We start from the raw sequence: 14,780 nt of genomic DNA, 5'->3' as shown, positions 1-14,780 counted from the left end.
GGTGTTTCTGCATTTTCATTCACTATGCGCTCATATTTGTCTCTATAGTTCTTTATCATTCCTTGCACAGGTAATATAATCACAAAATTATATCAATGAATCATGTGCCGACAGCTCCTGACACTTTGCTAAACAAAACCAAAACACCTGCACAGTTAGAAAACAATGTCAGAGTCAATGAAGAACTTGCAGGATGAGAAAGAGACAAATTTGGTTTAAAAAAAGACTTATCAGTAATGTAGGAGCTGCCACCACCTCCTGAAAACAACACTGTTCATCTCTGGGACGAGAAACTACAGTCACAAACATCTGTTTCTCAGGAGATTGTTCCATGGCTTATGCGAGATTTCTTCTCAGCAGGCAAATATGAGAGATGGACAAAAATGTTTATGAAACTGAGGAGAAGAAAGCAGCATGAGAAATGTACCAGGGAGGCCACAGACAGGGACTAATCACATTAAATTGGCCATGGCATAAACAGGTATCTGGACCTCCCACCCCCAAAAGTAGTCATGCTAAGAGACCAAAGACTCATTCATACAAGGGCAATTCAAAGATTAAACAAACTTGATTAGCATAGTATTTATTTGGCTCTTTCTTAATTTATTTATAACGGTGCAAGAAGTAACTGATATTTTTAACATAAATTGTCAGCAGGAAAAGGAAAGGATCACACTGGCCAATAGTGCCTTCAGAGACTGAGCTTCCAGACAGAATGTGTGTGTGCAGCACAGCAGAGTCCTTGAAGCTTCACACTGCCGACTGGAGTCAAACATGAACTAAGCCTGACCCCTGGCAGGATCCCCAGCACTGCACAGCCACAAGTGGAGGATGTGATATGTTTCTTTGACAGCTCTGGGACATTCTTGGTCATGCCTGGAAGCTGATTACCAGACATCGAAACCCTCCACTGCTACTGCCAGGAGACATCGGTGAATAATTCCACCCTGACCTAGCCCAGTCCACAGCTGCTCGTTGTCCCTGCACTGCGCGATGTGAGGAGAGGTCAGAGATCAGCTCTACAAGATCCTCAGAAGCCATGTAAGATATAATTGCACAGGAGAAAGGTTTGGGCCAAGCAAAGCAGCTAACCTCTCCAGGGACACCCACTCATTTCTGCCTGAAACAACAAATTGGATGTCTTTCTGTATCTAAGGACACTTTGCCTTCCTAAGAGACAGTTCAGATTGGCAGCCAGGACGCTCCTGCCTTATGTTGAAAATGCAAGTTTGAATTCCTACTTTAAAGCAGGCCCAAGTGAAGATCTGAAGCTGAATCTTTTGGGCACAAGGCGCTGCTCCACACAGTATACTGCTCTTTATGTACATTGGCATTTACGCACCTGGTTCCTGGGCTGTGGCAAAAGCTATATCCAGCTGATCTACACCTTGAGCTCAGCCAGAGTGTGGGGCTAGCTGCCATAGTGGAGACCCCTCCAGCTGCACTGAGGATCCCTTTATTGGAGCTGTCAATTAACACCTCTCTTGAATAATTAATGTCCAGGTTGTTAACCCCAGAGCAGTGTAAACTCACAGATTGTTCTGTACATGCCTGGTGGCAAGATTATAGACACTTTGCAGTTAACTGATGATAATGGTGTCACATGGAGATACACATAGATTCACTTGATGAATTTGACCTATGTTTGCCAGGGGTATGGCTGCAGCGCTTTCAAGGTTTGATAAACTGAATTGCCTACTGCTTTTTCATCAATAAATTGGTACTGCTATTGATAAAGCCATCAATAATTTTGATTCAGTTAGTCATCATCTGATGTCACAACTGAAACACTGAAATCAACACTGAGTTCAGTTCAGTAATTCATTGAAAGAGTAAGCATAAAGGAAAAAAAGAAGGTGCTATGCCAGAGTTCCTTAAATGATCACAGAGAGGATTAAAGAACACTAATTCTCTCATTACTCATCTCATCTTAAGTCCAATTTCATCTAAAGGCTAAGTAATGTGCTTTTACATAATACTGCTTCTTCAGGAAAGTATGACTTATTGCACCTTATCAGCTTAGAAATGTCAATTGGAGGAAGTGAACCAAACAAATCAATAGGGTTTCTTCTACTTCAGAATCTACTTAGAGCAGATACTTAGAAAACTGTTAGAAAGAAAAATAGTAGTAAATACATTCCACTTCCAGGAATAAGTTATGGTTCTAGTATCAGCTAAATGGGAGAAAAGACTTTATATTGAACTTCTTCAACACATTAACTCCAGATGCTGCCAATGTATTGATCTCTCTATTAGTCATTCACTAGGGTTTATAATGCTAACAGGAAATACACTTTTCCTACCTCAAACTGACATCAAAGGCTTATCATTCCTGCTTCATGTAGACAGCATGACAATTGACACTCCATAGAGACATTATGAATATAGCCAAACACCATAGGATTATTGAATAGTCCAGGTAACTTTCCTCATCTTCCAAAGAGACTGTTTTTCCCACTATAACTTTCTACAAATGTATTAATGTCACGATGACTTGCTATTGAGGTTTTTAGTCCAAGCACAGAGAAAAAAGGGATCCTATGCAAAATGAAGGACTACAGCATGAAAAACTTTCAGTAACAGTCACTGACCTCTCACTGTATAAAACTGTTAGAGCAGTGAGACTAGGAATTAGGGTTTCCCAGTGGCTCCTGAGATGTTATGCAGCCTTTCATCTGTGTACTAATTCGAATCCTGCCTGGACAGTATCCTTCTTTCAGCCATACTCCACTGACAATTACCCTACTAAAGTTAAATGATTGCCATCAGCTTTGTCATGGGGGAAAGAGGAGGTGGACAAGGGGAAGGTGGGGGGGAGGAGCAGGGGGTAGGAAGTTAACTCTTAGCCTTCTTTTGTATTATCTAATATAATGTTAGTTCTGTGGGACTTCCCAAGGTAACCTCAGCATCATAGCACAAGGTACATGGTCCAGTGGCAATGGAAGTCACAGAACTGATTAGACATTATTGCTTTACAGCAATAAATTTAGATGGCCTCTGTATGGCTTCACATCTTAATAGTCATCAAAATTAATTTCCTGTTTTCTTTGCCGCACTATGAAGAATACAACCATTATCTGCAGCTCCAGTACAATCTTCTGCCCATATATTCCACCAGGCAGCTAAATGTCAATAGACCTTGACATAGCTTTCTCTTTAAATCAAAATCCAACCTCTTCACTCTATACCTACTGCTAAAATACCAGTCCACGCTCCTGTCATCTCCCTCTTTGGCCCACATAACCTCCTTTATGGCCTCCCCATGACCTGCATAAATCTTTTCTGATGCACCAAAAATAATAAAATAAGCATGAAACAGAAGGAAAATGTCTGTAAGAAAAGCAATGTCTAAACCAATCTGCATATAGCTACTGTGTTCCAAACCACGCAGCCTAATGGGTATATGCTTTCTAATTGCCTGTGATTGTGCATAAATAAGAGGCTGCATTACTACAAGCTAGTAAAGAGAAAGTGTCACCTTTTATCTCCATTTAGGCTGCAAGTCATAAAAGAGTCAGAATGAATTTTGAATCCTTCAGTGCTTGACACCTCTAGAAGATGACAGAAAAAGAAGACCCCAAAGACTATGAATATGCACAATTAACACCACCTATTAAATATTTTCAAATATTCTGCAACTGGAACAAATAGAAAATGGGTTTATAATTTAGTCAAAAGCATTAAAATGCAGATGCTCAAACATAATTGTTTTCAAACTCAATAATTTCCTGTCTTCTTTTTTAGGAGTTTACTCTCTACATCCTCAGGAAGCATTACACATTAGAACCTATTTTTCAATGGTCTTTAACATGAATGTGTTTTCTACATGTTTGCATGTAATTACAAAGTTTGTGTGAGCAGTCTGTGTGCAGGTGTGCAGTGGTACGTAATTCTGAGGCATAAAACTCAGCTTCTGTACACTGAAAATCCAAACTTAAAACTTGGAAAAGTCTTATCAAAAATGGGGATGCCAGTTGCAGGAACTTACTGCCTTCTCCGTTTGCTGGGATACATCTCTAGGGCTTTATCTGGCAAGGTCCTAAGTGTGCTGCTCCTGACACTGTGAAGTAATCAAGCATGTGAATAAATTTGAACAGCTGACTCACTTCGCTGACTCTCCGGGTGTCATGTACATGCGCATTGGGTGGCACGACTGATTAAGTGCTTCACGGGATGTCAGCCAAAATGGGCAGACTGTCACACTGCTCAGACTAAGGGGGAAGTGAAACATCCTAAATACTTCCAGAGTATATGTGCATACATACATGCATGCATGCATACATACATACAAACACGTGTGTGTGTGTGTATGTGTGTGTGTGTGTGTTTTATACACTTATATTGTCATGGCATTGGGTATTTTATCTACTAAGTGACAAAGGTTTAGCCTTGCCTTGTTGATACTGGTGAGTTTGCAGCCACAGATGAAATGATTGCAGACCATATTTATAGACACTTCTGAAGAGAAGTAATACTTCCCTAATGCATAAAATGTGCAATTTTCTCTACTCTTGCTCTAGAGTTACACAGAAAAGCAAATAGCCCTCTAAGTGAAGCAGTCTTGATGCCATTTGAATTTACGCATTGGTAAAATAAAATGTTTTGCAATTTAAGATGCTACAATTAAATTTTGAAAATAGTGACAGAAGTATATATCTATGTTTTATATATCTTTATAGCTTGTATCACAGTCATCTTTGTATCTCCACTGGAACATAAGGGCAGTTAGTATGGAAAAGATTGAACTTTGTCATTGCAAAAGACATCTTTTAAGACATTCATGGGCATTGTGGTTTGGCAGGAAATTTCATACATCTTGACAGAGATGGCACATTTTCACAAAAGGATTTTCCTTTTATGTTTCCACATAAATGTGTGGAAGCTACCACCAGCTGCAATGGGAACAGAAGTGGAAAGAATGAGAAGACACAGGATCATTTCCTGACTTTGCTGTTGATCTTCCGCAAGAATTTCAAAATTAATTTCATCTTTCCATGTCTTGATTTTTTCAGATGTAAACTGGGGATGATGACCATCCCTGTTGTCCTGCATAACAAGCCAAAATCCGTTCATGCAAGCTAATATTTAAACATCACTCAAACCCCACTAAATTGATGAAAAAAGAGTTTTCAAGAACTTTGGTTTGTGAATTTGGATTGAGTGCTCTAATACAATCTGGCTACTATTATTATCTTATTATTTATATGTATATTATTGCAAACATACACATTATATATATATCTATATCTTCCATATTTCACATGTTTTAGGTTTTTATCACCATGGTCACTGAAGCCATTAAGGTGAGATAATCATTTACACGTATTTACAACCGTATTTTTCAGTTTACACAAGTGATATTTCTCACTGCATGAATTTTCAGAAGCTAAATGCATTTTCTTTAAAAGTTTGTGTAACCTGTGAAACACAAAGGCATTAGGCAGTTATATTTTCCTGAATCATGGTGTCCATTGTAAGAACAGCTGTGTATTTAGTTCAACAGTGAAACTCAAACTGTTTTACTAATGAAAAGGGAGCCAAATAACCAAGTGCTGGAATGAATTGCAGGCTGTTGAAAGTGTACAGTTGGCTCACTAAATGTGGCCCTCACAAATGACAGCACTTCCCTTTAGATTGGCATTGAAATAATCCAGATTTACTTTGTGTTCTACAAAGTATTTTAGGACCTTCTATGAACAAGATAAGATATAGGAAATACATCCCATGAAGAAAATGCAATTCCTTAGCTTGCAAACTTCAGCATTTACCAAACAAATGCATGTAGCTTCTAGAATAAATTACTTTTGGTGCAATTATTTATAGATTTTTCCTCTGGGTTTACCACTATCACTGGAGTGCTGCACATGCATCACAAAATTTATGAAATTTTAGCAATACTGGGAAGAATGCCCATTTTTCAGATACAGGTGGAATACTGGCTTACTGAAAGCAGTGGGAAAATTCCAATATATGTCAATAAGATAAAATACTTTAGACAGGGAATTCAAGCTCAGATACCCTAAATAAAAACATCCAAGGTGAACTGAAACATTTTAATTATTTCCTAATAGAATGATATGCATTTATGCCTCTTCTTCTTCCTTTAAAGTGTCTTCAGCAAGTCTCACCCTCAGTTTCACACTATGTGGCTCAGATTTTTTTATTCTTTCCTGTTCTCCTTCTCCAGGCTTTGTTCATTTTTAATTCTGTGCATAAGTTTAATTACTTCTTGCCTTGGATACACTTTCATAAAAATCTAGTTATCTAAACTTCTTTTTTTGTGTATCAGGACTGTTCACTCTTCATGCATAACAGTTGAGCAGACTGATCCCTGACCAGGATGTTGACGGTGGACTATGACAAAGGGGTTGTGGAAGATTTGAGTCAGTCTTAAAAGATTCTTTAGAAAAACTGCTGAGTCAATGAACAAAAATAGTGAGCTGCCCTTTTTTAAACAATATGGAGCAATGAATACACCTATCTGATGAGGAGGTTAAAGAACACAGAGCCAGTTCTTTACAGTGACATCCAACAACAGGACAAGACCCAATGGGTTCAAATTGAAATAAACTCCATTTAAACATATGAAAAAACTCATTTACTGTGAGGGCAAACAAACACTGATACAGGTTGTCCAGAGAGGGTGTGGAGTATCCATCCTTTGAGCTGTTCAAAATCAGGTGGATGGACTAAGTGATCTTGGTGCCTTCCATATTAAGCAGTTCTATGATTCTCATCCTCTAGGCAGTGAGTTTTAGCATGCAGCACAGCATCTCCTTCTGAATTCCATCCCTTCATCTGACAAAGATATACCATCTTCAGCCTAACTCTAACCTCTTGTTTTCCCAGACTATCTTCTAATTTCAGAAAACTTTCTCTTTGGACATCAGTCTTGAGTAAAATATATTTTAGGCATGCAAATGTGATGGATAATTTTTATAATGTCAGTTTTCTCATTTATGACTAACACGCTCAGATTTAGATGGCTTGAACTCCACAAGCAGGTAAACTTTATTTTTAATAATGCCTAAAGCTGAAAAAAAAAGGTTATTGACATGATCTTATATCCAAATGCTGATTAGATCTAGATTTGAAATATATGATTACACAAGTTTATGATGTGTAAATCAATTTTTATTTTCATGAAATTTCTCCTGCTTGTGACAACTATATGCACAGAAGTCAAGAAAATATCTAACAGTATAACTTGAAAAAAAAAAGATGTACTATACAAAACAGTGTGTGGATGACAGCTGCTACTTCCCCTTTAAATCTTATTCAGTCATTCTTATGCTGAATAGTAACTCCTTTTGCTTACCATTCAGTAGGGATGAAGGTAGCAAAGCCAGTCCCTCTGGAGCTGAACTGTTGGTGCAGTACACATTTTCCTTGCTAATACTGTGAAATAATTAATTTTTCTAAAAAAGAACCAGACAACCAACACACAATATTCAACCTACCTGAAACACTGATGAAGAATGTAAGAACATCTCAACAGCTTACATTAGTACAAAGACTGAAAGCAAGAAGACTGGATTCAGACTTTACTTCCTCAAAGCTGGAGGGAGTTCGGATGCATCATTCCAGTTAACATCCACCTCTACCTTATTATGCTTCCAAAAAATCCCAAAAGCCTGCTCCTCGTAATCTAGGAAAGCATGAGAGTGTTCCCAATAATCACAGGGAATCCCCATATTTGCCATATTGATGGGTAGCTCTCACACTGCCCTGCAGAGTTCAGCAGGGAAGTCAATCAATGGGTGTTTAACTCTGTCTGGCATCCTCTGCACTCAATCCTGCAGTCTGGCTGCTCCTGCCTCCTGCCAGCACCAACTCTGGAGCTTTTTTTCTGCAGGGCTGGCAGCTGCCTCCATGCCTCTCTGCTCCAGCCAGCACTGCACAGAGACATCTCTCAAGTGCTGGCAGGAGAGCTCAAAGAGATTCCAGCAGGCAGAGGAGATCCCCTGCCAGGCTAAAGAAGCCAAGGACTGAGGGAAAAGGAATCATTGGACTATTTAATCCTTTATTTTCATGTCTGTATAAAGGACAGCAGGAAGTGTATGACCCCAAAGGAAAGAATTTTCTATCAAAAAGTGGTACCATTCTTTCTGTAAGCCTTTCTGTGCTCTCAGAAAGAAGAAAGTTTTGCTTCTTGGAGGGATCAAAAGAAGTCTGCCAGGGGTGACAAAAGAAAGAGAGAAGTTAACCTCCTGACAATGGCAATAGGTTAAGCCAGTATGAAGGAAGATTATAGTGCAAAGTTCTTCCAGGACTGAGAAGAAAATTATCTTTGGTTCAGCAAAAGAGGAAATGCAACACCAGAGGTTTAAGAAGAGAAGGAACACGGGAAAAATGAGAAACCAGAGAGATGCCCCTTTGCAGCAACACTTTGAATAAATAAAGCTGCAGGGGTCACTGTGGGAGACAGGGCGTGACTTTGGGTCATACAGTCAGAGAGAACTGTTAGGCCTAGGAGCTGCTGTGCTACTAGCAGTAAGACCTCAATACAATCAAGTGGGAATAAAAAGAGAGAAAAGACAAAGGAAAAGGAGTCATGGATGGTGTTCAAAACTGTATTTGTCAACAAGGGCATCCAGGGACAATGTCTAGAGAGTCAAGAGATAAAAACACAGATGGAAGCCTAGCACACTCTCAGCAGCAAAAAAAAAAGAGTCAGCTGTAAAGGCTCAAGAAGTAAAAGTGAAGAATTTGGAAAGAATAATCTTTTGGAAGGGCAGTGGGGGCTTTTTTAAGTGTTTGCTGGATTTGGGAAAAGGAATGAGAGTTTCAAAAATAGTCCATCTGTCAGAGACAGATGAAACACAGGCCTTTATGCCTAAGTTGCTAACTGAAGGTATCAATGTGAGTGGCTCCAGCTGATGAAGGAAGGATTAAGCCATACTACACTGAAGGAGATGTAGGATGTAATTAGAGCAGTTTTGAACTGCATGTTTGGAGAAGATAGAGGTGACAGGAATAAAACAGATGAAGTGATAGTTACTAGAAGGGAATCTAATAGGTGTTTTCATGACAGGAATGATCTGTGACTATCTACATTTAATTGAGAGGAAACTTAAGGACTTTGAGAAACAGTAGGGAAAAAAGAAGGCAAGATGAATTAGACACACATGATAGGAGGGGAGAGGAGAGGATAATGAGAGAGAAAGTAAGAGAAATAATGAAGTCAACATTTGTGTGACAGCAGACTGAGAAGTAAACATGGAAAAGGTTAATTATAGAAGTAATTAATTGATTCTGTATTTTAACTTTGTTTTTTTTCTGAAGAAGCAAATGAGGTAGTTGCAGTAGAGCCTATTTTCTCAAAGAAAGGGAAGCACACAGTGAAGTCCAACTGAGGCAAGTCATGTTTTTGGTAGGAGAAAAACTGAATGAAGGTCTTTGACTGGAGAGATGAGGACATAGTGATAGTCAGCTAAAATGTCAGATTAAGTATCACCAGGGAAAAGCATCTCAAGGGTGAACATGATCACACAGAAGAGATAATCATTGACCTATAGGCAGGATCATCTGGGTAACCAGAGTAAGCATTACAGCAGTGCAACTGACATCCAAAAACTGATCATAAACTTTCTCAGATGTGCTGGTCTTGGCTGGGATAGAGTCTATTTTCTTCAGAGAGGCTGGTATGGAGCTGTGTTTTGGACTTGTGCTGAACAGAGTCTTGAAAAATGTAGGCATATTTTTGTTACTGCTGAGCAGTGCTTAGACAGAACCAAGGCCTTTTCTGCTTTTTGTACTGCCACACTGGTGAGGAGATAAGGGATGCATGGGAAACTTGGAGGAAAAACAGCCAGGACAGGTGACAAAAACTGATCAAAGGGATATTCCATAACATATAACTGCATTCAATTGGTGGCCAGTCACTAGTGGTGTCCCCCAGGGATCAGTGTTGGGCCCAGTCTTGTTTCACACCATTATAGATGATCTGAATGAGGGGACTTAGCCCACCATCAGCAAATTTGCAGATGACAACAAGTTGGGGGAGACTGCCAATCTGCTGGGTAGGAGGGCTCTGCAGAGGGACCTGGACAGGCTGGATAAATGGGCTGAATCCAGTGGTATGATGTTTAACAAGACCAAGTGCCAGGTCCTGCACTTTGGCCACAACAACCCCAGGCAGCGCTACAGGCTGGGCACTGAGTGGTGGAGAGCGACCAGGCAGAAAAGGACCTGAGAGTTTTAATTAATAGGAAGCTGAACATGAACCAGCAGTGTGCCCAGGTGGCCAAGAAGGCCAATGGTGTCCTGACCTGTATCAGGAATAGTGTGGCCAGTAGGACCAGGGAAGTGATTCTGCCCCTGTACTCGGCACTAGTTAGGCTGCACCTTGAGTACTGTGTCCAGTTCTGGGCCCCTCAGTTTAGGAAGACCACTGAGGTGCTGGAGAGTGTCCAAAGAAGGGCAACGAGGCTGGTGAAGAGACTGGAGCACAGGCCCTATGAGGAACGGCTGAGGTAGCTAGGGGTGTTTGCAATAAACAAATGGCTCTCAAAAAACAGATGAATCAAGGAGGGGGAAAAAAAAAAAACAACCATAAAACCCCACAAATCCTCCCTTCATGATGTAGTTGATTATAACTTTTTCTATTCCAGAAAGTGCACTTTATTTTCAATTTCCAGTCTCACATATACCTCTTTAGCCTTGTGCTCAAAATTTACAAAGCTTTAGCTTGTCAGCTAAGGGAATTCTCCGTCTTTCCTCTGAATATTAGTTACATAATAGCTTGAGCTAAGCAATCAAAGTGGTGATAGGTCAAAAGGAAGATTTGCCTGAGGTGATGCAGGAAGTTGATGGCAGAGCTTCAAGCTGAATACACATTTCTCTGCTATTCAGACAGCACAAAAACCAATAGAACCTCCTTCACTGTTTGGATTTTGTTGGCTTTTTTCCAAAGCAGCGCTGCTTCTGAAGGCAAAGCTACAAAATGCAATGGCATTGAAAGAGCTAATAAGCCAAAGACATATCCCCAAATGACACAGCTTTCTAGCTCTCAATGGCACTTCCATGATATTACTAATAAATTATATATCTTACAATTGGTATTTTCTACATCCTGTAAATATGCACAATTCTTGAGATATTAAGAGGAGTGTGTTAAGCCCAGTCTTCCCCTTGGATTTTATACTGCTCACCTTCAAAACTCTTAGGTCCAAAGAATTCACAGATCTTTGGTACTGACATTTCTAGTTATAAAAGAAAGTCGTTGTTCAACCCCCTCGCATCTGTTTTGTGGAACTAAATGACAACTACTGAAAATTTTAGTTGGTGATTGCGACAGTAAATACAGCACTGAAATTTACAGGGATAAACTAAACATTTTTTGACATTGCAGAACAGTGTAACATTTACTTGTCAACAGTGCAGGATAGAGTAAATAGGCCAAGCAGGGAACTAAGAGGGTCAATACTCCAAGGCCCACTCTCTGAAGTGACAGCAGTGATTAAGATGACAGCTCCTGCACTTGAAATTGCCATTCTTCAGGTTCTTTAGGGCTTATGATTTATCTGCAATTGACTAAGGAATGGGCCAGGCATTGTAAGCATTACTCTTCTCCATGCCGTGACAACATTCCCCAAAATTTCAAGATTTTTCTCCTATGAATTTATCTGGCATCAGCTTCTTGAGAAAATGCCTTCAGAACTGAACATGAAGCCTCGGGTACTAAAGATCTGAAAAACTGTAAAACCGGCAAAGTTATATGTACGTTGAACAATCTATCTGGATCTCCTCTTTAAGCAGCTCTTCAGAAACTGTTTCTGTAAAGCAAACTGTTTACAAAAGTTGGGGTTTTGCACAAGTCTAAGGAAGCACTGTGAGAACACAAGACATGAAGCACCACACCTTTTCAACTGAAAAACAAAAACTGAGCTTTGATTAGAACTAGCTAATGAGACAAAACACCCTAATATGCTAATTCTACAAGTAGCCTTGTCCAAAGAATAAATAAGATAAAAATAGGGACAAGCTGAACTTAGATTTTGGTGGGTGCTTTAATTACCTGGTAACACTTCTGGTTTTTTTACAAGGCTGCAGGCTGCTCTCCAGCCTATAAAACTGCTTTAACTGCTTTCCTCAGAGTAGGACTTGGCTATGATGGCACTCTTTAGTACTGTTAAGAGGGCCTAAATCTGAAATGTAACTGAGCTAAAGTTGACTTGTGTTATTTATTTAAAAATAAATAAAATAAAAAAGAGGAGAAAAAAAAAGAAAAAAGAAAAAAAGAAAAAAAGGAAAAAAAGCGCAGTTTTTTTTTTTATTTTTATAATTTTAACTTCAATCGAGCCTCAGTGGGTGCGTGTGGCCCCCGCTCCCTCTGCTGACGTGCTCAGGGCCGAGTTTCACGGCACCACGGGCACCCCGGGACTCCATCTGGGAGTCGCCTTCGGGAGCAGCTGCCGCCCCCGGCAGGCTCTCCCAGGAGGCGCCCGGTCTCGCAGTATTCCCGGGGCCCAGGCCGGCCTGGCGAGCTCCCCTCTCGGGGCCGCCGGCACCCTCTGCGGGGCCGGGGGCCGCCCGGGCCGCTGGCAGCGGCTCTACCCCCGGGAAATCCCGCGGGTGGAGCGGCACCCCCGAGCCGAGCGCGCCAGGAGTGCAAGCAGAGCGGAGACGGCCCGGCCGGGTCACGCCCGCCCCCGGCCGCGCCACCGCCCCTTCCTGTCATGGCAGCGGCCGGGCGGCGAGAGCGCGGCGAGGTGGCGCGGGCCGGCACCTTCGGCAGCTGAGCGCCCCGCGGAGCGGGGACGGGCCCAGCGCGGAGCCGGCGGCAGAAGGTGACTACGGGGCGCAGTGCGGGCAGGGCCTGTGCCGAGGCTCCCCTGGGCAGTGGCCGCCCCGCAGCCCGCCCGCGGCGCTGGGACGGGGCGGTGCGGTGGCTCCGGGTTGGCGGGGCCCGGCCGCGGTCCGGGCCCGAGCCCGGCACTGCTCCCGCCGGCGGGGCGGGCGGAGCAGTTCGGGTGTCCCGGACACCGCGGAGAATCGACGCGGGTTTTTGTCGAGTGCACCCCGGGAACGAGCCATCCTCGGGGAAGAACTATTGCAAAGGAGGGCGTCGGGGCTGGTCCCGACGTGCGCCTCGAGAGCACCTTCCCAAGTTGTAGGAACCACGGTGGAAGTTTGTCCTGCAGGGACGGTGTGCACGGTGGCACTGCCCGGGAGGTTAAGTTCACACCCTTCCCAGTGTGCCATAGTCTGGCCGTGCGCTTGGATCCCGAGGATGCCCGGTACTAGGGGGTGTGGGTGAGTGATGTTCAGGAGCTACACAGCCTAAACACCTGGTGGAACAGGCCCACGTAGCACAGCAGGTAGGCAGGCTCTGGTAGCTGCAGACAGGAGAGCCTATTCTGACTTGACCTCGTGGTAAGACACCAAAAGATTAGATTTCACAGGATTACATAACAAGATAACAAACCCACTGTGGCTGTCTCATGATAGTAAGTCATTTGCTTTTGTAATTGGGAAGATAAAACCTAAATTTCCTGAGCCCCACACAGACATCTGTAATACATCAATAATATCACTTGGCTTTTGGCAAGACAAACCCAGTGAGAAGGGAAATCCTGCCATGTTCCCTTTGTTTTCCTTGTAGATACTGCTGAAGTACCTGCTTTCCACCACTTTCCTCATTTAACTTCACCTTGGGTTCAGCTGGTCATCAGCATGCCTTCTATCGAGAACACCTCTAAACTCTTCCTGGTCCTCTTCTCATTGCTGCTGGTGCTACCAGTGGTTGAAGCCCTGGATGCTGGAGATACTATTGCCTTCCTTCTAGGCCTCGCTGTCAGTGTCGTCGGATTCTGCGCCTGCCTCGGCTTGTATGCAAGAAAAAGGAATGGGCAGCAGTGATTTCAAGAAAATGTTCAGATGAAGTCAATTTCCTAACATGGCTTGGGTGTAAGACTGAGCTTTGGTTCTAGATAACTTTCGAAAAACATGTAGATATTTCTGCAAACCTCTCTTACTGTTCAGTACAGCAGAATCAAGACTGTACACAGTAAAAGGGATTTGTAGGATCTGCCTTTGTGACAGAAAGATAATTTTATATTGCTTGTGATTAAATATTGCATCAGAGAAGGGTAAGAACTTTTTGAATGGGGAAGAAAAACTATAGAGTAAAAGTTTATAAATGTATCATGTGAGGGAGGCCATCAACAAGTTCCGCAATTTTCGTTTCAAGGTTTATTCAGGAGGAAGCAGCTATTAATCTTCCAGTCAGGATGACAGAGTTTTGAAAGTCCTCCTAACTAGAGAGCTGGCAAGCAGACTGCTCTAACTTATGTGCTTGTGCTCACCTTCTCTGTAATGACAGTAAACACCTAACAGCTCACTTCTGCTGTCATGGGAATGAGACTTACGAGAACTAAGAAAACATGAAAGGCTTTTTCTTTTCTTTTAGAATATTTTTAGGGTTTTTTTGATTTAGAATATGCCACTCCTGTAGCCTGTGTTCTTCTTACCAAGTAAATACACTTAAGAGTGGGACCAATATTTTTATTTAACATGTGTTTCACAGAAAAGTACGTGTAAGGCTATGTAAATCAGGAATTATGTGTAATATTTCTGCATTAAGAAGTTATTAGAATTATAACAAGACCATTGTACACATTTCTTTTACAATATAGAAAAAACTTGTTTTGTTAAAATCCTGGGTTTAGTCAGTAGGTCCATTTCTCACGTCTTCCTCATGACAAACTTACATTGCTAGTTAAACATTTAGCCTTCTCTGACTAGTGCATATAAGTTCCACAGAAGATTAGGACCAA

The 14,780-nt window shown here is 41.8% G+C and overlaps 1 protein-coding gene across 1 annotated transcript; it reads left to right on the top strand.

The window, feature by feature from the left end:
• The first annotated feature begins 12,659 nt into the window (after window positions 1–12,659).
• SMIM30 (small integral membrane protein 30) lies at window positions 12,660–13,943 on the top strand. The gene is made up of 2 exons (XM_027880935.1): window positions 12,660–12,791; window positions 13,607–13,943. The coding sequence occupies exon 2, from the start codon at window positions 13,678–13,680 to the stop codon at window positions 13,861–13,863; it is 186 nt and encodes a 61-aa protein (XP_027736736.1). The 5' UTR covers window positions 12,660–12,791; window positions 13,607–13,677; the 3' UTR covers window positions 13,864–13,943.
• The last annotated feature ends 837 nt before the right edge of the window (window positions 13,944–14,780 follow it).

Source organism: Empidonax traillii, unplaced genomic scaffold (assembly GCF_003031625.1).
Source record: "Empidonax traillii isolate 1590-97213 ecotype Southwest subspecies unplaced genomic scaffold, ASM303162v1 scaffold80:size1517328, whole genome shotgun sequence".
In the NCBI taxonomy this organism is placed as follows: Eukaryota; Metazoa; Chordata; class Aves; order Passeriformes; family Tyrannidae; genus Empidonax; species Empidonax traillii.
The sequence above is the reverse complement of the archived record's forward strand: the minus strand, read 5'-3'. Positions and strand labels throughout refer to the sequence as shown.

Excerpts from the sequence above, each read along its gene's own strand:
- SMIM30 (XM_027880935.1), top strand. The coding sequence starts at position 13,678 with ATGCCTTCTATCGAGAACACCTCTAAACTCTTCCTGGTCCTCTTCTCA.